We start from the raw sequence: 26,673 nt of genomic DNA, 5'->3' as shown, positions 1-26,673 counted from the left end.
TGTCTTAATAAGGTTATCCAAAAAATAGTGCTCGATACCGTAGTAGAGCGCAATATATGTATGTGTGGGGGAAAAAAAATCACAAGGCTATTTCATCTCTACAGGCCTGTTTCATGAGGGGGGTACCCTCAATCGTCAGGAGATTTTAATGGGAGCATTCGCATACCATGGTTTATATAGGGCACAGAGTGGGTGGGTACAGGCTGGCCTAGGGGCGTGGTGATTGGTTCATGTGTTACCTAGGAGGTGTTTCCGTCTATGGCGGCATGTTGTTACAATTTCGCTGCGCTTGTTGAGGGATGACAGGTCTGGACGGTAGATAATAAACAGTTTCTCTTTCAAGCATAGGTTGCATCTTTTATTACCACTATTGTAAGGTGTGCTGGATGCAAGAATTTGCCATGTTATTGAATATTCAACATTATTGTCTTTGAGGTCCCAAATGTGTTTGCTGAGTTCTGTGGTATTTCGCAGGTTTTTGTTCCTGAAAGAAGCCTTGTGGTTGTTCCATCTGGTTTTGAATTCGCCCTCGGTTAATCCTACATATGTGTCGGATGTGTTAATGTCCTTGCGTATTACCTTCGATTGGTAGACAACTGATGTTTGTAAGCATCCCCCGTTGAGGGGGAAAATCAGGTTTCTTTCGACAGTTACATGCTTTGTTGGTTTTGGAGTCGTTTTGACTGGGGGTCGACGGCTCATTTGCAATTGTTTTGTTGTGGTTTGAGATGATTTGTCGTATATTGTTCATGCAGCTGTAGCTCAATTTGATGTTGTTCTTGTTGAATACTTTTCTTAGGTTGTTGTCTTTGGGAAAGTGTTTGTCAATCAGGTTGAGGAATTTGTGTCCAATGTTCGTTGAGACGTTTTTGCTGTATGGGGGGTTGTACCAGATGATGCCGTTTCGTTTTCTGTTCTTTTTTGGCTGGTTTCCTGGCGTGGGTTCATAGGTGAGGGTGAAATTGTATCCGCTTTCATCAAGGGCTTTTTGGTACGGGGGGGTTGCTTGGTCAAATTCAGCTTTGCTAGATGACAGCATCGATAGCCTTTTATTGATTCCGGTAGGTATTCTTTTCGTGGTGGTGGGTGGATGGTTGCTGTCATGGTGCACGTATTGGAGTGTTGTGTTGGGTTTCGTGAATGGTTGGTAGCTGTTATTTCTCAGGTTGAAAGTGACGTCAAGAAAGTTGACGGTTTGCTTGTTGGCTTCAATCGTGATCCGTAGGCCGTTCTCTTTGAAAATTTGGCATATGCGCTTCTTGGTATTCTCGCTGCTCCTTGGCGAGGCGCGACACACTGCCAGTCCGTCATCACGGTAAATGCCAAGGTTCAGATTGAGGCTAGCGAGCTGGGAGAGGAGGAAACTCCCAACGAGTTCACACGTTTCTGCTCCGTCAAAACTTCCCATAGTGACGTCAAATGTTGCATTGTTCTTTTTTTGCCATGGTGTACTGTTGTGGATGAGAATGGAGTTTTTTGCGTGGATGATGATGTTTCTTTCGTTGCCTGTGATTGAGTCGTAGTCTGAGGCGAAGTCTAGTGCTTGAGTCAGTAGGTCTTGCGTGATGGAAGGGTAAAATTCCTCGATATCAAAGGAGATAAAGTTGTGCTGTTGTTTGTCTTGGATGTTGTTGAACCATTTGATTACTGCTGCTGTATTTCTCCATTGGTTGAGTGGTGTTTTGTCCTTGATTTTTGTGTTGACTCTGTCCAGGATTATTTTGCTGATTTTTCCTATTTCAGATTTAGTTGGGTTCAACTTACGGATTCAAATCTACCAAGAACCCACCCACAGTTGAGGAACTAAAAGATTTTGAGAACGACATGCTCAAAATGATACAATCAGTCAAATTCAAGCCAATCCGCAACCCACTCCTCACCAAGCTGAAAAATGACAAGGAGCGCATCAAGAAAGTAAACAACCTCATCATAGCTGCCGATAAAACCACAAACTTCTACAGAATGGACATACCAGAACACCATACCTTACTGGACAGAAGCATCACCAAATCATACAAAAAAGCGCAACCCAATACCTTACAGAACATCCACCTGGAAAATAAAAGGATCGCGGCTGAACTGGACATTGAGGACAGGGTGGACGCCACAGCCAACAAGGAAGCCTTCATCACATTGAAGGATCACAAACCCAACTTCGCAAATAACCCAACATGCCGACTAATAAACCCAACTAAATCTGAAATAGGAAAAATCAGCAAAATAATCCTGGACAGAGTCAACACAAAAATCAAGGACAAAACACCACTCAACCAATGGAGAAATACAGCAGCAGTAATCAAATGGTTCAACAACATCCAAGACAAACAACAGCACAACTTTATCTCCTTTGATATCGAGGAATTTTACCCTTCCATCACGCAAGACCTACTGACTCAAGCACTAGACTTCGCCTCAGACTACGACTCAATCACAGGCAACGAAAGAAACATCATCATCCACGCAAAAAACTCCATTCTCATCCACAACAGTACACCATGGCAAAAAAAGAACAATGCAACATTTGACGTCACTATGGGAAGTTTTGACGGAGCAGAAACGTGTGAACTCGTTGGGAGTTTCCTCCTCTCCCAGCTCGCTAGCCTCAATCTGAACCTTGGTATTTACCGTGATGACGGACTGGCAGTGTGTCGCGCCTCGCCAAGGAGCAGCGAGAATACCAAGAAGCGCATATGCCAAATTTTCAAAGAGAACGGCCTACGGATCACGATTGAAGCCAACAAGCAAACCGTCAACTTCCTTGACGTCACTTTCAACCTGAGAAATAACAGCTACCAACCATTCACGAAACCCAACACAACACTCCAATACGTGCACCATGACAGCAACCATCCACCCACCACCACGAAAAGAATACCTACCGGAATCAATAAAAGGCTATCGATGCTGTCATCTAGCAAAGCTGAATTTGACCAAGCAACCCCCCCGTACCAAAAAGCCCTTGATGAAAGCGGATACAATTTCACCCTCACCTATGAACCCACGCCAGGAAACCAGTCAAAAAAGAACAGAAAACGAAACGGCATCATCTGGTACAACCCCCCATACAGCAAAAACGTCTCAACGAACATTGGACACAAATTCCTCAACCTGATTGACAAACACTTTCCCAAAGACAACAACCTAAGAAAAGTATTCAACAAGAACAACATCAAATTGAGCTACAGCTGTATGAACAATATACGACAAATCATCTCAAACCACAACAAAACAATTGCAAATGAGCCGTCGACCCCCAGTCAGAACGACTCCAAAACCAACAAAGCATGTAACTGTCGAAAGAAACCTGATTGCCCCCTCAACGGGGGATGCTTACAAACATCAGTTGTCTACCAATCTAAGGTAATACGCAAGGACATTAACACATCCGACACATATGTAGGATTAACCGAGGGCGAATTCAAAACCAGATGGAACAACCACAAGGCTTCTTTCAGGAACAAAAACCTGCGAAATACCACAGAACTCAGCAAACACATTTGGGACCTCAAAGACAATAATGTTGAATATTCAATAACATGGCAAATTCTTGCATCCAGCACACCTTACAATAGTGGTAATAAAAGATGCAACCTATGCTTGAAAGAGAAACTGTTTATTATCTACCGTCCAGACCTGTCATCCCTCAACAAGCGCAGCGAAATTGTAACAACATGCCGCCATAGACGGAAACACCTCCTAGGTAACACATGAACCAATCACCACGCCCCTAGGCCAGCCTGTACCCACCCACTCTGTGCCCTATATAAACCATGGTATGCGAATGCTCCCATTAAAATCTCCTGACGATTGAGGGTACCCCCCTCATGAAACAGGCCTGTAGAGATGAAATAGCCTTGTGATTTTTTTCCCCCCACACATGCATATATATATATATATATATATATATATATATATATATATATATATATATATATATATATATATATATATATGAACAGATAGTAAATAATAAAATATAAAATAAAATAAAAATATATATATATTTATTTATATATATATATATATACATATGTATATATATATATATATTTATATATATATTTTTTTCTTATTTACTATTTGTTGATATAATTGTATTTTATAGAAATTTAATAAGATAATGTAAACAGATAGTAAATAATAATAAATAAATAAAATATATACTGTATATGTATATATATTTTAATTTATTTATATATATATATTTATATATATATATATATATATATATATATGCATTTTTTTATTTATTTAATATAATACAAATAAAAAATAAAAAATATATATATATATTTATATGTATATATTTATACATATATTTTTTTATCTGTTTATATTATTTTCTTTTATTTCTGATTATTATTATTATTATTATTTCCTTTTTCTTTATTTAATTGATTGATCTGTAAATATTATTATTTTGTTTTCTTGCTGTTTCTTTCTTTTGGGGGGGGGGGTTTGCATCGTTGGGACATAAACAAAAATATATTTTGACATTTAGGGCAGACAACAGATACATGATGTATGTAAATATGATGTAATGGATAGGAATGTCTGATGCTGGATGTCAATTAAAAATAAAATAAAACAAATTTTAAAAAAAAGTTTTACTATGATCCGGAAAATTTGAATGATTATGAATTGTATATTGGAAGTGCCTCAGTGTGTTTATTGTTCAACTAAAACAACAAAAAGTGGAGTCTTCCCATTCTGAGACTTTTCGTGTTGAGTTTCCCTTTAAACGCCACGCTGACTCTTGGCTCCGCCCCTCCACCGCTACCTCTCTTCCTATTGGTGGACCGGCAGGTCAGCTGACGCGGCAAGGGCACGTGCGTGACTCGCTCTGGATTCAAGATGGCGTCGTCACTGTGGCGGTGCTCCCAGGTAGGCTCGTCGTACATCTTCTTCTCTTTACCTCTTTAAACCAACATAATACATTTATTACATAATATTACCATACACACTTTGGAGTTTATTTTTTTGTCTCTCCCGGTGTAGTTAGGCGGAGAATCTCATTGATGTGACAAGATGAATGGGCCTTAATTATTGTATCATGTAAAGCGGGTTCTTATTAAAATGGAACACTTCTAGCTAAATGCGATTATAACTTACTTTATATTTAACTTTAATTACCTCTAATGTGTACCAAATAATGTTTATTTACTGCTAGTGGTCCACAATACACATATATACAGTACAGGCCAAAAGTTTGGACACACCTTCCATTCAATTCTTTATTTTCATGACTATTTACATTGTAGATTGTCACATCAAAACTATGAATGAACACATGTGGAGTTATGTACTTGGCAAAAAAAAGGTGGAACAACTTTAAACATGTTGTATAGTCTAGTTTCTTCAAAATAGCCACCCTTACTTTTTCGCACACTCTTGGCATTCTCTCCATGAGCTGAAAGGGTTTTCACTTCGCAGTTGTGCTTGAAGCTCATGGAGAGAATGCCAAGAGTGTGCAAAGCAGTAATCAGAGCAAAAAGGTGGCTATTTTGTCTAGTTTCTTCAAAATAGCCACCCTTACTTTTTTTGCACACTCTTGGCATTCTCTCCATGAGCTGAAAGGGTTTTCACTTCACAGGTGTGCTTGAAGCTCATGGAGAGAATGCCAAGAGTGTGCAAAGCAGTAATCGGAGCAAAAAGGTGGCTATTTTGTCTAGTTTCTTCAAAATAGCCACCTTTACTTTTTCGCACACTCTTGGCATTCTCTCCATGAGCTGAAAGGGTTTTCACTTCACAGGTGTGCTTGAAGCTCATGGAGAGAATGCCAAGAGTGTGCAAAGCAGTGATCAGAGCAAAAAGGTGACTATTTTGTCTAGTTTCTTCAAAATAGCCACCTTTACTTTTTCGCACACTCTTGGCATTCTCTCCATGAGCTGAAAGGGTTTTCACTTCGCAGTTGTGCTTGAAGCTCATAGAGAGAATGCCAAGAGTGTGCAAAGCAGTAATCAGAGCAAAAAGGTGGCTATTTTGTCTAGTTTCTTCAAAATAGCCACCCTTACTTTTTCGCACACTCTTGGCATTCTCTCCATGAGCTGAAAGGGTTTTCACTTCACAGTTGTGCTTGAAGCTCTTGTAGAGAATGCCAATAGTGTGCAAAGCAGTAATCGGAGCAAAAATGTGGCTATTTTGTCTAGTTTCTTCAAAATAGCCACCCTTACTTTTTCGCACACTCTTGGCATTCTCTCCATGAGCTGAAAGGGTTTTCACTTCGCAGTTGTGCTTGAAGCTCATGGAGAGAATGCCAAGAGTGTGCAAAGCAGTAATCAGAGCAAAAAGGTGGCTATTTTGTCTAGTTTCTTCAAAATAGCCACCTTTACTTTTTCGCACACTCTTGGCATTCTCTCCATGAGCTGAAAGGGTTTTCACTTCACAGGTGTGCTTGAAGCTCATGGAGAGAATGCCAAGAGTGTGCAAAGCAGTAATCGGAGCAAAAAGGTGGCTATTTTGTCTAGTTTCTTCAAAATAGCCACCCTTACTTTTTCGCACACTCTTGGCATTCTCTCCATGAGCTGAAAGGGTTTTCACTTCGCAGTTGTGCTTGAAGCTCATAGAGAGAATGCCAAGAGTGTGCAAAGCAGTGATCAGAGCAAAAATGTGGCTATTTTGTCTAGTTTCTTCAAAATAGCCACCCTTACTTTTTCACACACTCTTGGCATTCTCTCCATGAGCTGAAAGGGTTTTCACTTCACAGTTGTGCTTGAAGCTCTTGTAGAGAATGCCAATAGTGTGCAAAGCAGTAATCGGAGCAAAAATGTGGCTATTTTGTCTAGTTTCTTCAAAATAGCCACCCTTACTTTTTCGCACACTCTTGGCATTCTCTCCATGAGCTGAAAGGGTTTTCACTTCGCAGTTGTGCTTGAAGCTCATAGAGAGAATGCCAAGAGTGTGCAAAGCAGTAATCGGAGCAAAAAAGGTGGCTATTTTGTCTAGTTTCTTCAAAATAGCCACCCTTACTTTTTCACACACTCTTGGCATTCTCTCCATGAGCTGAAAGGGTTTTCACTTCACAGTTGTGCTTGAAGCTCTTGTAGAGAATGCCAATAGTGTGCAAAGCAGTAATCCGAGCAAAAGGGTGGCTATTTTGAAGAAACTAGAACATAAAACATGTTTTCAGTTATTTCACCTTTTTTTTGGTTAACTCCATATGTGTTCATTCATGTGGAGTTAAACAATATTAATATTTAATTGATATTGTTACACCGCAATGTTGTGTTTTTGTTTGATTATAATTGTGATTAAAAAAAAAAATTAATTCAATGATCTTACAAATTTTAAGTCTAAATGTCAGCATTGGTATGTCAAATACTGCCCTGTGCAATTGAAGCCTGTAAACAAGCATGCACATGGTGATTAATGGACGCTGGAAAACTTAATTTGTATTTATCGTCTATAGATTGACTTATCGAATATTGGCCCAGGCGTACCTGTTACTACTTGGTACTGGATTGATGCCCACATTTGTAATATTGGCTAAAACTAATGTAAAGTATTATTGTTTATTACATTTTACCAGGAATGTAGATAGAACAATGTTACAACAGAAAGTAACCAGTAAATTAACAGATCAATAATGACAGAATGTGTTAATATGTCAGCAGCACATTTTGTAATGCTTCCAATATCATTTACAAAAAATACATATATATATATATTATGGCTGCAGCTAACGATTATTTTTCTATCGATTAATCTATAGATTATTTTTTTGATTAATCGGTTAATATATAGATTATTTTTTCGATTAATCTATGGATTATTTTTCCTTTTACCGATTATTTTTTTCATTTAAAATGAAGATGAAAAAATAAATGTAGGCCAGTTTTTTCAAAAGGCATGGCTTTTATTTACAAAAAAAAAAGTATGGCCACTTAGTCAACATTGACAACAACATGACAAAATATTCTGTAACAATGTAAACATTTAAAACATTTAACAAAATTAAAAGTAGCTTATTTGCTTTTTAATGTGCAAATATAAAATAAACATACAGTGCAAATCTTAATATTCTGCAATAGTATAAACATTTCAAAAGTAAAAGTATTGCTTATTTTGCTTTAAAATGTGCAAAAATAAAGATAAACATCCAATCCAAAAAAGTGCGTATTTCCTTGAATTGGCGCCGGGTATATAGTATTCGCATGCCTCGAATTACTGCCGGGTCAAACTCGTTTCACAAAATAATTAGCGCATGCTTGGGCTTACCGCCGGCTCAGGATTAACGCCGGATCAAACTCGTTTCGGAAAATATTAATTTTATTAGCGCATGTCTGGAATTTTCGCCGGGTCAAACTCGTTTCGCAAAATAATTAGCATGTGTCTAGAACTTCCGCCGGGTCAAACTCGTCACGTCATGAGTGACACTTCACCTGTCATCATTTTCAAAATGGAGGAGGCTGATTTCAATCATTTGAAATCGCATAAAGGGAAGAAGATTAAGAGCTATTTAGTAGGATTTAAGGTCCAAACTATTGAATATGCTAAAAAGAACAGTAAGCAGCTATGTTTTATTAATATACCGTAGCTGCGTGTGTCAAGTATGAGTCATTAAATGACTCCCGCCTCCTGGTGGTAGAGGGCGCTAGTGATCCTTCTTGCGACTACCAGTACTGCAGAAGACCGGTGCTGCAGAAGAAGACAACAAGCCACAAGAGTGAGCAGCGATCGTTTGCTTGCACTTTTAACATGGAGGATTACATATCTAAAATAAAACAGTTTTCTAAACTGGACTTTCAATGGAAGCAGGAGGTAATACTTAAAGGAATATCTCCATCGAGACAGAGAGACTTTTAAAACTGAAGAAAGATAAGGAAGACTTCTATAAACAAGTTATCGATGCTTTTGATCAGAAGCAGCTGCGCATGGACTCATAAGTAAAAGTAAGACCATAATAACGTTTTTTTTATTAAATGTGCTTTTCATGATGGTATCCTTACATCACTCAAATTTATAAGCGCAGGCCTAAATTTACCTCATGCCTTTTGGTAAGCACAGGAGTGAGAAGAGGTTTTAAATTAATTAGCCCCGGCGGCTATTCAAGGAAATACGGTATGCGACGCGTCGACGCACAAAAACGGCGTCGACGTATTTACGTAATCGATGACGTCGACGCGTCGTTTCAGCTTTAATATATACCGTATTTTCCGCAGTATAAGGCGCACCGGATTATAAGGCGCACCTTCAATGAATGGCCTATTTTAAAACTTTGTTCATATATAAGGCGCACCGCATTATAAGGCGCATAGAATAGACGCTACAGTAGAGGCTGGGGTTGCGAGACCTGTTGTGGCTCAATATTGGTCATATATAAGGCGCACCAGATTATAAGGCGCATTGTCAGCTTTTGATAAAATTTGAGGTTTTTAGGTGCGCCTTATAGTGCGGAAAATACGGTATATATATATATATATATATATATATATATATATATATATATATATATATATATATATATATATATATGACATTAATATACATATATACAAATAATGTATCGTGATATACAGTACAGGCCAAGAGTTTGGACACACCTCATTTCAATGCATTTTCTTTATTTTCGTGACTATTTACGTTGTAGATTGTCACTGAAGGCATAAAAACTATCACACCTGTGAAGTGAAAACCATTTCAGGTGACTACTTCTTGAATCTCATGGAGAGAATGCCAAGTGTGTGCAAAACGGTAATCAGAGCAAAGGGTGGCTATTTGGAAGAAACTGGAATACAAAACGTGTTTTCAGTTATTTCACTTTTTTTTTGTCAAGTACATAACTCCACATGTGTTCATTCATAGTTTTGATGTGACAATCTACAATGTTAATAGTCATGAAAATAAAGAAAATGCATTGAATGAGTAAGTGTGTCCAAACTTTTAGCCTGTACTGTACTTTGTCATTTCAACTGAGTAAATATTGCACATTCAGTTGGGTTATGGCAATATTTCCCAATATAGCTATTTAATAATTCCATGCTACTGTTCACACGATTACAATTTGTCATGTATGTTTTCATTAGTGATGAAGAATTGAGGATGTTGTCTTCATTGCAGCTGCTTGGTAAAAATGTTTTGCCACCTTGCTCCCGGCCACTGGTGTCCTCCTGTTTTAGAGGAGAGGCTTACAGATTACACAGGAGTGCAGCAGCATTGCAGGTAAACCATAAGTTCTATTTTAAACATGACATTGTGTCGTGTGGTTTGCTTTTTGTTTGTGTGTATGGTTAAGAAAAAAAGGAGTGTGTGAGTTTTAAATGTGTTTTTTTATTTCCAAGAATGTAACACTGCGCATTGTTTCATCAGGTGCGATATGCCTCAGGACGTAAAGGTTTCCTGGGAGAGTTTGTGGACAACCTTCGTCAAGAGTTCAGTGACAATCGGGAGCTGAAGGAGAACATCAAAAAGTTCAGAGATGAGGCCAAGAGGCTGGAGGAATCAAATGCACTCCAACAGGCACGCAGGAAATATGTAAGAAATCCCCACACTTATTAACTGATAGTAGTTTTTTTGGGTGTGTTTTCAGTATCAATTGCAATTACATTTTAATTTGTGTTGTTTTCCTGAAGAGATCAATAGAGTCGGAGACAGTGAGGACCTCTGAAGTATTTAAAAAGACACTGGACTTCTCGTTGGAATCTATGAAGGAGGTAAATTACAAAACAAAACCAAAATGCAGTCAAACCTGTTTAAGTTGACCTTGTTTATGTGGACAACCTGTCTTAAGTTGACCAACTTATCAAGTCCCAGTCCACAGTGTTATTATTGTTATGCTCACTTAAAGGGGAACTGCACTTTTTTGGAATTTTTTCCTAACGTTCACAATCATTGAGAGACAATAACACTTTTAATTTGTATTTTTATGATTTTAAATTCGATAAAAAAACGCTTTCAAGATGTGGCTAATGGGGTTCACCGTTGTAGTCTTCCGAGCCTCTAAAACAACTTCAAAACCCTCCAACGTTTTATATACACACTGCAAGTGCATATATATAATGTAGTAACAGACACCTTCATAACAATATGTAATATGTACAATATACACACTGCAAGTATATATATAATGTAGTAACAGACACCTTCATAACAATATGTAATATGTACAATATAAACACTGTAAGTATATATATAATGTAGTAACAGACACCTTCATAACAATATGTAATATGTACAATATACACACTGCAAGTATATATATAATGTAGTAACAGACACCTTCATAACAATATGTACTATATACACGCTGCAAGTATATATATAATGTAGTAACAGACACCTTCATAACAATATGTACTATATACACACTGTAAGTATATATATAATGTAGTAACAGACACCTTCATAACAGTATGTAATATGTACAATATACACACTGCAAGTATATATATAATGTAGTAACAGGCACCTTCATAACAATATGTAATATGTACAATATACACACTGCAAGTATATATATAATGTAGTAACAGACGCCTTCATAACAATATGTAATATGTACAATATGCACACTGCAAGTATATATATAATGTAGTAACAGACACCTTCATAACAATATGTAATATGTACAATATACACACTGCAAGTATATATATAATGTAGTAACAGACACCTTCATAACAATATGTAATATGTACAATATGCAAACTGCAAGTATATATATAATGTAGTAACAGACACCTTCATAACAATATGTAATATGTACAATATACAAACTGCAAGTATATATATAATGTAGTAACAGACACCTTCATAACAGTATGTAATATGTACAATATACACACTGCAAGTATATACATAATGTAGTAACAGACACCTTCATAACAATATGTAATATGTACAATATGCACACTGCAAGTATATATATAATGTAGTAACAGACACCTTCATAACAATATGTAATATGTACAATATACACACTGCAAGTATATATATAATGTAGTAACAGACACCTTCATAACAATATGTAATATGTACAATATACAAACTGCAAGTATATATATAATGTAGTAACAGACACCTTCATAACAGTATGTAATATGTACAATATACACACTGCAAGTATATATATAATGTAGTAACAGACACCTTCATAACAATATGTAATATGTACAATATACACACTGCAAGTATATATATAATGTAGTAACAGACGCCTTCATAACAATATGTAATATGTACAATATGCACACTGCAAGTATATATATAATGTAGTAACAGACACCTTCATAACAATATGTAATATGTACAATATACACACTGCAAGTATATATATAATGTAGTAACAGTTCATAACAATATGTAATATGTACAATATACACACTGCAAGTATATATATATAATGTAGTAACAGACACCTTCATAACAATATGTACAATATACACACTGCAAGTATATATATAATGTAGTAACAGGCACCTTCATAACAATATGTAATATGTACAATATACACACTGCAAGTATATATATAATGTAGTAACAGACACCTTCATAACAATATGTACTATATACACACTGCAAGTATATATATAATGTAGTAACAGACACCTTCATAACAATATGTACTATATACACACTGTAAGTATATATATAATGTAGTAACAGACACCTTCATAACAGTATGTAATATGTACAATATACACACTGCAAGTATATATATAATGTAGTAACAGGCACCTTCATAACAATATGTAATATGTACAATATACACACTGCAAGTATATATATAATGTAGTAACAGACGCCTTCATAACAATATGTAATATGTACAATATGCACACTGCAAGTATATATATAATGTAGTAACAGACACCTTCATAACAATATGTAATATGTACAATATACACACTGCAAGTATATATATAATGTAGTAACAGACACCTTCATAACAATATGTAATATGTACAATATGCAAACTGCAAGTATATATATAATGTAGTAACAGACACCTTCATAACAATATGTAATATGTACAATATACAAACTGCAAGTATATATATAATGTAGTAACAGACACCTTCATAACAGTATGTAATATGTACAATATACACACTGCAAGTATATACATAATGTAGTAACAGACACCTTCATAACAATATGTAATATGTACAATATGCACACTGCAAGTATATATATAATGTAGTAACAGACACCTTCATAACAATATGTAATATGTACAATATACACACTGCAAGTATATATATAATGTAGTAACAGACACCTTCATAACAATATGTAATATGTACAATATACAAACTGCAAGTATATATATAATGTAGTAACAGACACCTTCATAACAGTATGTAATATGTACAATATACACACTGCAAGTATATATATAATGTAGTAACAGACACCTTCATAACAATATGTAATATGTACAATATACACACTGCAAGTATATATATAATGTAGTAACAGACGCCTTCATAACAATATGTAATATGTACAATATGCACACTGCAAGTATATATATAATGTAGTAACAGACACCTTCATAACAATATGTAATATGTACAATATACACACTGCAAGTATATATATATAATGTAGTAACAGACACCTTCATAACAATATGTACAATATACACACTGCAAGTATATATATAATGTAGTAACAGACACCTTCATAACAATATGTAATATGTACAATATACACACTGCAAGTATATATATAATGTAGTAACAGACACCTTCATAACAATATGTAATATGTACAATATACACACTGCAAGTATATATATATACATATAATGTAGTAACAGACACCTTCATAACAATATGTAATATGTACAATATTTTGGTCATTTTATGCACAGCCGGAACTACTTCTTTGGCGCATTTATTTTCGTTTCCATAGCAGTGCACTTCTGACTTCCTGCAACAAATATGTCTCTACTCCCAGAACGCGAGTGTTTTCTAATCATGGCAGACTTGGAAACAAACAACGAAGACGACTATTTTTGGACAAATGAGGATTCACAACCTTATCTTTTTGAAGCTGAATATACGGAGGATGAACTGCTGCTTATGGAAGCGAGAATGAAGAAGACGCTGAAACGTTGGAGCAGACGTAAGCTGAGAGAGTGCGACATGGTCACGCTGCAAATCTGGAACTTTTGAGCCAAGCTCTGCCGTATTAATAGATTGTTTACCCAAATCAACAGGAAACATCCCCGGCCAGCTGGACCTAACAGACAACTGTCTATCGAGTGAGCCACCATAATATTGATCATGATACGTGCAGCACATCACCGTACACTAAGTACATGTCTGGCTAGCTGTGTACAAACAAAACATGAAATAATACTTTACAGATACTGTAATATGATTGTTCATGTTTTTCACTCAGTACAGATTGGTGTTCTATCAGTGTTGTGCATTACAAACTTAAAACGCGTTTCGTGCTGACGTAGAAGCTGGCTTATCTGTTCCGGCTAATACCGTAGCATACCTGCCAACTACTCCGGTTTTCCCGTAATTAGTACGGTTTTCATCAACCTATTCCGGGTTACGGTTGCAGTGATAAAAAATACGGTTTTTCATTAATTTAAAAAAAAAAAAGGGTGAAAACTACGCGAATTGCACCTTGTGCAGACAAGATTTTTCGATCGGACACGGAGGAATTAGCGATGTAAAACGTTGGGACAAAAAACCACAAGTCTAATGCCGTTGCTAGCGATACAAGTGGAAAACTTTCAACGTTTTTCGTCGCCCAAACAGATTCTTTGGATGTGATAAATGCCGAAGTTTTATTTACGGAGGCAATAATTGAGCATGGACTTCCAATCGCACTGGCTGATCACATGGGACAGTTAAATGTTTGTAATGCAACCTTTAAAAATCATTACGCGGTGATGGCGGTCCCAAAAATAAACTTTTCTTGCATGATAATGTCCAGAAAAACTCACTTTATATTACTATAGAGTCCTTTTAACGAATGAGTTTGATGGTTTATCACAAACCTTAAATGAAAGAAGTCCTTTGTTCTCCTGCACCATGCATGCGCTTTGGCCTTGCTTCGTGTTTGGTGCGCAATCCTGTCGGCTGTATTTCACAGCACGTCTTTGACAACTTGAAGTGGCATAAAACATTTAAAACAAAGGGGTTATAGGAACAATCACTTTCAGTGTTTTATGCCACTTCAAGTTGTCAAAGACGGTATGCTGGTGCCCGACTGCCACAAGTGGAACAAACATTTGAAACAAAGGGGTTATAGGAACAATCACTTTCAGTGTTTTATGCCACTTCAAGTAAACTTATCATAAAGTTACCATATCATTTTTGCAGTATGATCAATCTGATAGAAGAAATTTGGATTTTAACCACAAAAAGGTAATGACACCAATGTTATCTATTGGAATTGTTTAGTACTGTTATACTGTTAAAAGTGTTTATACTATTTATGCTTTCAAGTCCAAGTTGAAGAAATCTTGTTAAATGTTGACAGCATAACTACCAAAATACAGAAGTATGTCCTTAATATTTTTGCAGTGCTATTTCTGTTGAAAAGTTCAAATGATTACATTAGAGATGTGATGTGCCACTTTTCAAGTGTCTGATGGCTTAAATTAATTTTCATTAATTTTTCATATTTTGAATTCTTTTGAAAGGCTTACAAAAAAACTACATTTGAATTGTAATTCCATGCTATTGACAGGACTATTAATTTTAATGAAGTTAGCTTACCATGTTTACAGTATGATCATTGTGATAGAAATGTGAATTTTAGGCACAGAATATTTTTTACAATTGAACAAGGCAGTAGATTATACAAGCTTGGACAGAAAGTTAATAATGACACCAATTTTTTTTTTAATGGAATTGTTTAGTACTGTTTTACCATTTGTTTACTGTAAAAAGTGTTTATACTGTTTATACTTTCAATTAACAAATTGAAGTCTTGTGAAAGGTTGACAGGATAACTGGCATTAACTGTCAAAATAATTTCAAACTATTGAAGTTAGCTTACAGAATAAACATGTCAATCAACCCGTATGATTTTTGCTGTAATATTTTTGTTTTGAAAAGTCACTGTGACTGATAGAAAAGTGATGGTTTTAGCAACATTTTAACCTGTCTGAATGCTAATAATCATTTTGCGTCGGGGGGCGAAGCCCTGAACCCTCCACCAGGACTTTGTCCTGGACCTAACGGGGCCTGCGGCCCTTGGACCCTGGCTACTAGGTTTTTCTGATTTCAAAAGTTGGCAGGTATGCCGTAGCACGCCGATGTATTTTTACTATGCTGGAAAAATAGTTCCTCAGTGTTCACTCTTACAATAACAATGTTGCTACAGTTTGGTTATTATACAGGTTACAGAACGTAAATGAAGTATTGTTGATGCTTTTTGAATGCATTTTAAAGTGATTTAGAGGTAGAATTGATTGCTAACATTAGCTGCATTGCTAGCCATCTAGAACGAGCCGATTTTTATATTTTAGAAAGCGGGAAAAAAACAACATTTTGTCTTCTTGTCTCTCATGATTGTGAACGATAAGGAAAAAGTTACAAAAAAAAGTGCATCTCCAACATAAGGTTATCCAGGGTAAATCCCACCTAACCTTATCCTTGTCCACACACACACACACACAATGGTCGTTTAACACCCCCTCCCCCCTCCGTCCGCCGGCGCAACGCAACCCAGTGCGCATGCGCGGAAAATGCGCACGTCATAGTCACCTCCAGTGTTGCTTTATGTGCAAGTTCTTAAAGGGGAACATTATCACCAGACCTATGTAAGCGTCAATATATACCTTGATGTTGCAGAAAAAAGACCTTTTTTTTTTTTAACCGATTTCCGAACTCTAAATGGGTGAATTTTGGCGAATTAAACGCCTTTCTATTATTCGCTCTCGGAGCGATGACGTCACATCGGGAAGCAATCCGCCATTTTCTCAAACACCGAATCAAATCAGCTCTGTTATTTTCCGTTTTTTCGACTGTTTTCCGTACTTTGGAGACATCATGCCTCGTCGGTGTGTTGTCGGAGGGTGTAACAACACGAACAGGGACGGATTCAAGTTGCACCAGTGGCCCAAAGATGCGAAAGTGGCAAGAATTTGGACGAAATTTGTTCAAAATACGAGGGTGTGGGGAAAGCCGACGAAAATGGTCAGTCGTTTGTTCCGCACACTTTACCGACGAAAGCTATGCTACGACAGAGATGGCAAGAATGTGTGGCTATTCTGCGAACACTCAAAGCAGATGCATTTCCAACGATAAAGTCAAAGAAATCTGCCGCCAGACCCCCATTGAATCTGCCGGAGTGTGTGAGCAATTCAGGGACAAAGGACCTCGGTAGGACGGCAAGCAATGGCGGCAGTTTGTTCCCGCAGACGAGTGAGCTCAACCCCCTGGATGTCTTGGCTCACACCGCTTCTACCGTCCCTTATGCCACCGAAGATGATCAAGAGAAGAATATCGACCCTAGCTTCCCTGGCCTGCTGACATCAACTCCAAAACTGGACAGATCAGCTTTCAGGAAAAGAGAGCGAATGAGGGTATGTCTACAGAATATATTAATTGATGAAAACTTTATTCATTACTCGCGGTTTTTACGTAAATTATTATACATAAACTGTGTTTACCAATAATTTAGCTTAAAAACATTACAACACTTAAAAACAAACACATACCAATCGTTGGTTAGAAGGCGATCGCCGAATTCGTCCTCGCTTTCTCCCGCGTAGCTGGCTGTCGTGTCGTTTTTGTCGGTTTCGCTTGCATACGGTTCAAACCGATATGGCTCAATAGCTTCAGTTTCTTCTTCAATTTCGCTTAAGCCGCTGAAATCCGAGTCTGAATCCGAGCTAATGTCGCTATACCTTGCTGTTCTTTCCGGCATGTTTGTTTGTTTTGGCATCACTATGTGACGTCACAAGAAAATAGACGGGTGTATATAACGATGGTTAAAATCAGGCACTTTGAAGCTTTTTTTAGGGATATTGCGTGATGGGTAAAATTTTGAAAAAAACTTCGAAAAATAAAATAAGCCACTGGGAACTGATTTTTAATGGTTTTAACCCTTCTGAAATTGTGATAATGTTCCCCTTTAAATTAAATGTAACTTATATGAACAATATCCAGTGTTGTAGTATTTCAATTAACTGGAATCCAGTGCGCTGTCAATCAATCTCGGGATCTCAATATCTGGTCAGGACACTCCTCACTATTTTGCCTTCATTATCCATTTTTTTTGGTGACTTTATATACTCAGGACCTAGACGTTGAATGCATTTTTAAAGTGATTTTGAGGTAGAATTGATTGCTCCCATTAGCTGCATTGCTAGTGTCGGAGGCAGATATTTACATATATCCGAATTTAAGTTGTACTTCTTCCATTTCTTTGTCATATTTGAAAACAGTGTTTTCCACTTCTTCTCTTGATGCTCTGTCAGCAAGCAAACTGTGTGTGTTAACCTTGAGTTCTTTGGAATGTATTATGGCTAGGGAGACGTTGTGCTTGTGTTATGGCTAGGGAGGGGGAAGGAAAGAGAGGTTTTTGGCGTTAGGAAGACAGACCATTTTGGGGAGGCGCGATAGAATGTTCTAGGGTTAGACTGGTCTCAATCAAAATGTATATTGGCAAAGCTTTGAGAATATACAACAAAATACCTATTCTGTCTCTGGTGGTTTTTCAACTCAGCTTTAGGTGTCGGAAAGAACTTGGGAGCGAATTGTGACTTGAATTCCCTGGGAGGAACAACTGGTCCAAAACGCAACACTAGCCACCAAGAACGAGCCGATTTTTATATGTTAGAAAACATTTGTCTTCTTGTCTCATAGTGATTGTAAACGATAGGGAAAATTCCCCATAAAAAGTGCAGTTCCCCTTTAAGCCGTCATAGAAATAAACACTTTTATTGACACACGATTTTAGACCCAAAGGGGTCATTTGGAGATAAAATGTAGGACCCACCTTCTTTCTTCTGTAGGTAGTCAATGAAGCAGGCTGTAGAGCTCACATGAGGAACAAAATACTTACTCGCCAATGTTGGGAAGAATTAGAATCAGCTTTATTGTCCAAGTACGTTAAAGGGGAACATTATCACAATTTCAGAATTGTTAAAACCATTAAAAATCAGTTCCCAGTGGCTTATTATATTTTTCTAAGTTTTTTTCAAAATTTTACCCATCACGCAATATCCCTAATAAAAGCTTCAAAGTGTCTGATTTTAACCATCGTTATATACACCCGTCCATTTTCCTGTGACGTCACATAGTGAAGCCAACACAAACAAACATGGCGGAAAGAACAGCAAGCTATAGCGACATTAGCTCGGATTTAGACTCGGATTTCAGCGGCTTAAGCGATTCAACAGATTACGCATGTATTGAAACGGATGGTTGTAGTGTGGAGGCAGGTAGCGAAAACGAAATTGAAGAAGAAACTGAAGCTATTGAGCCATATCGGTTTGAACCGTATGCAAGCGAAACCGACGAAAACGACACGACAGCCAGCGACACGGGAGAAAGCGAGGACGAATTCGGCGATCGCCTTCTAACCAACGATTGGTATGTGTTTGTTTGGCATTAAAGGAAACTAACAACTATGAACTAGGTTTACAGCATATGAAATACATTTGGCAACAACATGCACTTTGAGAGTGCAGACAGCCCAGTTTTTATCAATTAATATATTCTGGAGACATACCCTCATGTCAGCAGGCCAGGGAAGCTAGGGTCGATATTCTTCTCTTGATCATCTTCGGGACGGTGTGAGCCAAGACATCCAGGGGGTTTAGCTCGCTCGTCTGCGGGAACAAACTGCCGCCATTGCTTGCCGTGCTAGCGAGGTCCTTTGTCCCTGAATTGCTCACACACTCCGGCAGATTCAATGGGGGTGTGGCGGCAGATTTCTTTGACTTTATCGTTGGAAATGCATCTGCTTTGAGTGTCGCAGGATATCCACACATTCTTGCCATCTCTGTCGTAGCATAGCTTTCGTCGGTAAAGTGTGCGGAACAAACGTCCAATTTCTTGCCACTTTGGCATCTTTGGGCCACTGGTGCAACTTGAATCCGTCCCTGTTCGTGTTGTTACACCCTCCGACAACACACCGACGAGGCATGATGTCTCCAAGGTACGGAAAACAGTCGGAAAAACGGAAAATAACAGAGCTGATTTGACTCAGTGTTTGAGAAAATGGCGGATTGCTTCCCGATTCGACGTCACATTGTGACGTCATCGCTCCGAGAGCGAATATTAGAAAGGCGTTTATTTCGCCAAAATTCACCCATTTAGAGTTCGGAAATCGGTTAAAAAAATATATGGTCTTTTTTCTGCAACATCAAGGTATATATTGACGCTTACATAGGTCTGGTGATAATGTTCCCCTTTAACACGCAAGGAATTTGACTTGGTAGACTGTGCTCTCTTTGTTCAATGTAAAAAATATAGAAAAACTCAAAAACTACGAAAGAGCGCAGTGCTGAATGGACGCAATCTTGGCATGGAAACATTAAAGAACGCAAAGGACTTTAGAGACATTAAAGAGCACATAACTGATGCAACCTTCTGCTACTTCAGCACTGTCATTATTACATACAGCCACAAAAGTCAAATGCAACGTAGAACCATTAATCACAAAAACTAAATATGAGCAAAACAATAATAAATTATAATAATACTGTTATTTTTTTTTTAGTAACAGCTAAAGTAATTGCCGTATTTTTCACACCATAGGGCGCACCGGGTTACAAGGCGCACTGCTGATGAGGGGGTCTTTCAGGTCTTTTTTCATACAAAGAGAGAACCGCATTATAAGGCGCATTGAAAGGGTCATTTTATGATTTTTTTCTTAGTTTAAAATTCGAGATGTCCAATAATGGCTTTTTTGCCGATATTCCGATATTGTCCAACTCTTAATTACCGATTCCGATATCAACCGATATATACAGTCGTGGAATTAACACATTATTATGCCTGATTTTGTTGTGATGCCCCGCTGGATGCATTAAACAATGTAACAAGGTTTTCCAAAATAAATCAACTCAAGTTATGGAAAAAAATGCCAACATGGCACTGCCATATTTATTATTGAAGTCACAAAGTGCATTATTTTTTTTAAACATGCCTCAAAACAGCAGCTTGGAATTTGGGACATGCTCTCCCTGAGAGAGCATGAGGAGGTTGAGGTGGGCGGGGTTGGGGTAGGGGTAGCGGGGGGTGTATATTGTAGCGTCCCGGACGAGTTAGTGCTGCGAGGGGTTCTGGGTATTTGTTCTGTTGTGTTTATGTTGGGTTTCAGTGCGGATGTTCTCCCGAAATGTGTTTGTCATTCTTGCTTGGTGTGGGTTCACAGTGTGGCGCATATTTGTAACAGTGTTAAAGTTGTTTATACGGCCACCCTCAGTGTGACCTGTATGGCTGTTGACCAAGTATGAATTGCATTCACTTGTGTGTGTGAAAAGCCGTAGATATTATGTGATTGGGCCGGCATGCAAAGGCAGTGCCTTTTAAGGTTTATTGGCGCTCTGTACTTCTCCCTACGTCCGTGTACACAGCGGCGTTTTAAAATGTCATAAATGTAACTTTTTGAAACCGATACTGATCATTTCCGATAAAGCATTTATCGGTCGATAATATCGGCATTCCGATATTATCGGACATCCCTATTTAAAAGACTTCCTTGTGGTCTACATAACATGTGATGGAGGTTCTTTGGTCCAAATGTTGCATAGATGATGTTTTACAGACCATCTTCAAGCCGCTTTTTTTTTTTTCTTTGCTTTGTGTGTGTTTCCTGTACCTTTCTAACACAGGCTATCAAGAAGGTGAGCCACACAGACATTGGGAAGAAGATGAAAGAAGGCGTGGAAGAAGCTGCACGCACTGCCATGCACTCTGCTGAAACGGTCTCCAAGGGAGGAGAACGATTGGGCAAGACCGATGCCTTCAAGGCTATCTCACAGGTGAGGAGAAGTAAGCTAGGTGTCATTTTAGCTCAGGGACTTCATGGAGGAAAATCTGTGCACACGCGGGCCGGACTATTAAAATCATTGTATTAAAACTAAAAAATAAAGACAACTTCAGATTGTTTTGGCCAAAAATAGAAGAAACACATTCTGAAAATATTACAATAAAAATGTAGAAAAAAATACCGGCTTTAGTTTATTTCGAACATGAACACACTTACAGTACAATACATCACACCATTTCATATCATTTCACTTTACATCATGTCCGAAAAGGAGTAGGAAGAAGCAAAGCTTATTTACCGTATTTTTCGGAGTATAAGTCGCACCGGCCGAAAATGCATAATGAAGAAGGAAACAAACATATATAAGTCGCACTGAAGTATAAGTCGCATTTTTTGGGGAAATGTATTTGATAAAAGCCAACACCAAGAATAGACATTTGAAAGGCAATTTAAAATAAATAAAGAATAGTGAACAACAGGCTGAATAAGTGTACGTTATATGAGGCATAAATAACCAACTGGTATGTTAACGTAACATATTATGGTAAGAGTCATTCAAATAACTATAACATACCGTATTTTCCGCACCATAAGGCGCCCTGGGTTAAAAGCCGCGCCTTCAATGAACGGCATATTTCAAAACTTTGTCCACCTATAAGCCTCCCCGTGTTGTAAGCCGCATCTAACTGCGCTAAAGGAATGTCAAAAAAACAGTCAGATAGGTCAGTCAAACTTTAATAATATATTAAAACCAGCGTGATGTGGGCGCGCATGGAATCGTATATCAACATGGACAGAGCTGCGTGAAAAAAGCCACCCGGCCTCTTCGCGTAAACTTAAACTTACCTTAACCACTCGCTCATCTTTTCTTCATCCATCCCTTCGAGTTAGCTTTTATGATGACGCCGGCTGGAAAGGTCTCTTTTGGCAAGGTCTTCCTTTTGAATATCACCATGGGTGGAAGTTTCTGGCCATTAGCATGGCAAGCTAGAACCACAGTGAAGGATGACTTCTCATTCCCTGTGGTGCGAATATTCACCGTACGTGCTCCCGTTGTATCCACAGTGCGGTTCACAGGAATATCAGTTGCTGTGAAATAGTAATCCGTGTGCGGATGGAGAGATTGCGTCTTTTCATGAACCGGATCCCTGACGCTTAGTAGGAGCCATTTTGTGGTCTTTACAGATGTAAACACACAAAGGAAATGAAACGTACGGTATATCCGCGCGCTTTTTCTTCTTCTACGCGGGCGGGTGGTTGCTTACAGTAGAAGAAGAAGCGCTTCCTGTTCTATGGGGGCGGGTGCTTACCTTGGCGGTTGCTTGCGTAGAAGAATAAGCGCTTCCTGTTCTACCGGGAAAAAAGATGGCGGCTGTTTACCGAAGTTGCGAGATCGAAACTTTATGAAAATGAATCGTAATATTAATCCATATATAAAGCGCACCGGGTTAAAAGCCGCACTGTCAGCTTTTGAGTAAATTTGTGGTTTTTAGGTGCGGCTAATAGTGCGGAAAATACGGTATAGAACATGCTATACGTTTACCAAACAATCTGTCACTCCTAATCGCTAAATCTCATGAAATCTTATACGTCTAGTCCAGGGGTCGGCAACCTTTACCAGTCAAAGAGCCATTTTGACCAGTTTCACAAATTATAGAAGACAATGGGAGCCGCAAAAATTTTTGGAAATTTTAAATGAAATAACACTGCATACAAAGTTTTTTTTTTTTGCTTTGTGCTATGTATAAACCAGGGGTCTCAGACACGCTGCCCATACCGTTATGTGGAATTTGAAAGCTGGTGCGGCACGCGGGTTTTAAATGAATGGCTCAGCGTCATGCGCGCCGTGATGGTACAGCATATAGCACCCACTACAGCCAGCGTGCCTGATCAACCACTCTTTAAATGGGGCTTCTGCTTGCTCACGTAGGTGACAGCAAGCCATACTTGGTCAAGAACCACACAGGTCACACTGACGGTGGCGGTATAAAAAAAACAAACTTTAACACTCTTACTAATAATGCGCCACACTGTGAACCCACACCAAACAAGAATGACAAACAAATTTCGGGAGAACATCTGCACCGTAACACAACATAAACACAACAGGACAAATACCCAGAATCCTATGCAGCCCTAACTCTTCCGGGATACATTATACACCCCCCCCCCACCAAACATCGCCCACCTCAACCGACGTACAGAGAGAGGGGGGGGGGGGGGTTGATGTATGAGGGAGCAGGGTTGGGGTGGGGGCGGGGTTTGGTGATAGCAGGGGTGTATAATGTAGCCCGGAAGAGTCAGGGCTGCATGGGATTCTGGGTGTTTGTTCTGTTGTGTTTATGTTGTGTTAAGGTGCAGATGTTCTCCCGAAATGTGTTTGTCATTCTTGTTTTGTTTTGGTTCAAAGTGTGGCGCGTTATTAGTAAGAGTGTTAAAGTTGTTTTATATGACCACCGTCAGTGTAACCTCTGTGGCTGTTGACCATGTTTTCCTTGCTGTCACGTACGTGTGCAAGCAGAAGATGTAAATTGTATAACAAGTGTTGGGCTGGCACGCTGTTAATACGGATTGTAGAGGGCGCTAAATGTTGTACCATCATGGCACGCCCTTATTATAGCCGTAAGGGTGAAAATCGGTGAATATTAATGTTCTGCGAGAGGCACTGAGATCCGGAAGTCTCACGGGAAAATTGCGGGGTTCAGCAAGTAAGCTGCTGAGCCGCATCAGAGTGATCAAAGAGCCGCATGCGGCTCCGGAGCCGCGGGTTGCCGACCCCTGGTCTAGTCTCTTACGTGAATGAGCTAAATAATATTATTTGATATTTTACGGTAATGTGTTAATCATTTCACACATAAGTCGCCCCTGAGTATAAGTCGCACCCCCGGCCAAACTATGAAAAAAACTGCGACTTATAGTCCGAAAAATACGGTAATCCTACCCCTTTCCCACTTCAGAGCGTTTACAAATATATCCATTCATTTACTGACTTTTTTTTAATCGTAAAATGACATCCGTGAATGAGTAATAGAACAGTTTTGTAATATATAATTAAGTCAGTCATTATTAACATACTGAGATGAAGAATATCTTATTTTCAATCAGGTTGAAAGTAGTTTAGATCCATGAAGGAACAAAGAAAGTGAATGAATGTTTATAACTGAATAAATAAATATACAGATGCATAAAAATGTGTTTCCTTTTGTATTATTTTTTTTTAATGAATTAAGTAACGTTTATGACAACCTTTTTCCAAAATACAATATAGAATGTGAGATATAACAGGATAATGCATACATTTATCATTTGTTTTCAAAATGGTTACAAAAAGTGGGACCCCATTTATATGACTTGATGGGGTGCCTGGGACCCCATTTTGATGGAATATTGGTCCGCTCAAAACAGCAGCAGGCGGCTGTGGCCTGCGGGCCGCTTCTAATACTAATCAATAATCATCCCGGGGGCCATAGATCATTCATTTGCGGGCCGGATCTGGGCCGCGGGCCTTGACTTTGACACATAGGAGCTAATGGCTTTGCTTTCTTTCTTCTATTCTGTTGCTGTTTGCTTTTTTCTGCCTTGTTTGTGGTATTGTTACTGCCCAGCTGACTGTGACATGGGCTGAGGAATTGGGTCATGGTTTTATACTTTTTGTTCTGTAATTAGGACAATAACAATTTACTGTCTTGTCCTCAAATTGCATTCTTTGGCAAGTATATTTTTTAAGCTGTATCAGTGATGCATTTTAGAGGCTTAAGCGTAAAAAGCTGTGTGTCATCCATCCAGGGTGTGGAGAACATGAAGAAGGAGATCGACGTGGGTGATGCCGGACCGTATAGAGCTCCTTCTCAGCTGAGGAAGAGGAGTGATTTTTCGTCAAAAGGAGCTGCTGATGACACTGTAGTGTTTGAGCCGAATACGTAAGTTGCTCCAGCTGTGAAAACAATAAACACATTTTTTTTAGTGACTACCGTATTTTCCGGACAATAAGGCGTACTTAAAATCCTTTTTTGTCTCAAAACTCGACAGTGCGCCTTATAACCCTGTGCGCCTAATGTAAGGAATACCCACGTCGAAGCTATTTTATTTGGTACGTAGTAGAGATGCGCGGATAGGCAATTATTTCATCCGCAACCGCATCACAAAAGTCGTCAACCATCCGCATCCACCCGAACTAACATTTAATCAAAACCGCACCCGCCCGTTGTTATATATCTAATACAGACGATGCAAGGCATTAGTGAGGTTATAAAAAGTTAAAGTTAAAGTACCAATGATTGTCACACACACACTAGGTGTGGCGAGATTATTCTCTGCATTTGACCCATCACCCTTGATCACCCCCTGGGAGGTGAGGAGAGCAGTGGGCAGCAGCGGTGGCCGCGCCCGGGAATCATTTGGTGAAAGCTTTTGCCTGTTAAAGAAAGGAGACTGATCCAATGCAGCAGAGACATTCAATGCGTGCCACGCTGTCACGGCCCAGACGCACACCAGTGCGCAATTATCTGGGAGCCGCGCTGAGCACACCTCCAAGCGCGCTCGCGCCACTCAAACTGCTGCAGGCAGCTGCGTTCTATCTTGTTTTAACATCCTGTGGCACTCTTCTGGGATCACGGCGGACGAAACTGCTCATGCTCAGGGTGTTTGTGGAGATTCGGGGTTTTGCACAAATGTGATGCACCATGTTAGATGTCCCGGTTTTGTGACTGTCGTAGACATAAACAGCGTCGCAGCTCTTGCAAATCACGTAGC

General features: G+C 38.6%; 1 protein-coding gene across 1 annotated transcript in view; it reads left to right on the top strand.

Annotated features, from left to right (window-relative positions):
* The first annotated feature begins 4,853 nt into the window (after window positions 1–4,853).
* LOC133589222 (mitochondrial import inner membrane translocase subunit TIM44-like) overlaps window positions 4,854–26,673 on the top strand; it is a 40,705-nt gene continuing 18,885 nt past the window's right edge. Inside the window, exons 1-6 of the mRNA XM_061941891.1 lie at window positions 4,854–4,884; window positions 10,060–10,161; window positions 10,309–10,473; window positions 10,572–10,652; window positions 21,764–21,913; window positions 25,708–25,841. Coding sequence (XP_061797875.1) covers window positions 4,855–4,884; window positions 10,060–10,161; window positions 10,309–10,473; window positions 10,572–10,652; window positions 21,764–21,913; window positions 25,708–25,841 — 662 coding nt within the window. The 5' untranslated portion in view covers window position 4,854. The remainder of the gene's footprint in view (window positions 4,885–10,059; window positions 10,162–10,308; window positions 10,474–10,571; window positions 10,653–21,763; window positions 21,914–25,707; window positions 25,842–26,673) is intronic.

This window comes from Nerophis lumbriciformis, linkage group LG03, assembly GCF_033978685.3.
Source record: "Nerophis lumbriciformis linkage group LG03, RoL_Nlum_v2.1, whole genome shotgun sequence".
Lineage (NCBI taxonomy): Eukaryota > Metazoa > Chordata > Actinopteri > Syngnathiformes > Syngnathidae > Nerophis > Nerophis lumbriciformis.
The sequence above is the reverse complement of the archived record's forward strand: the minus strand, read 5'-3'. Positions and strand labels throughout refer to the sequence as shown.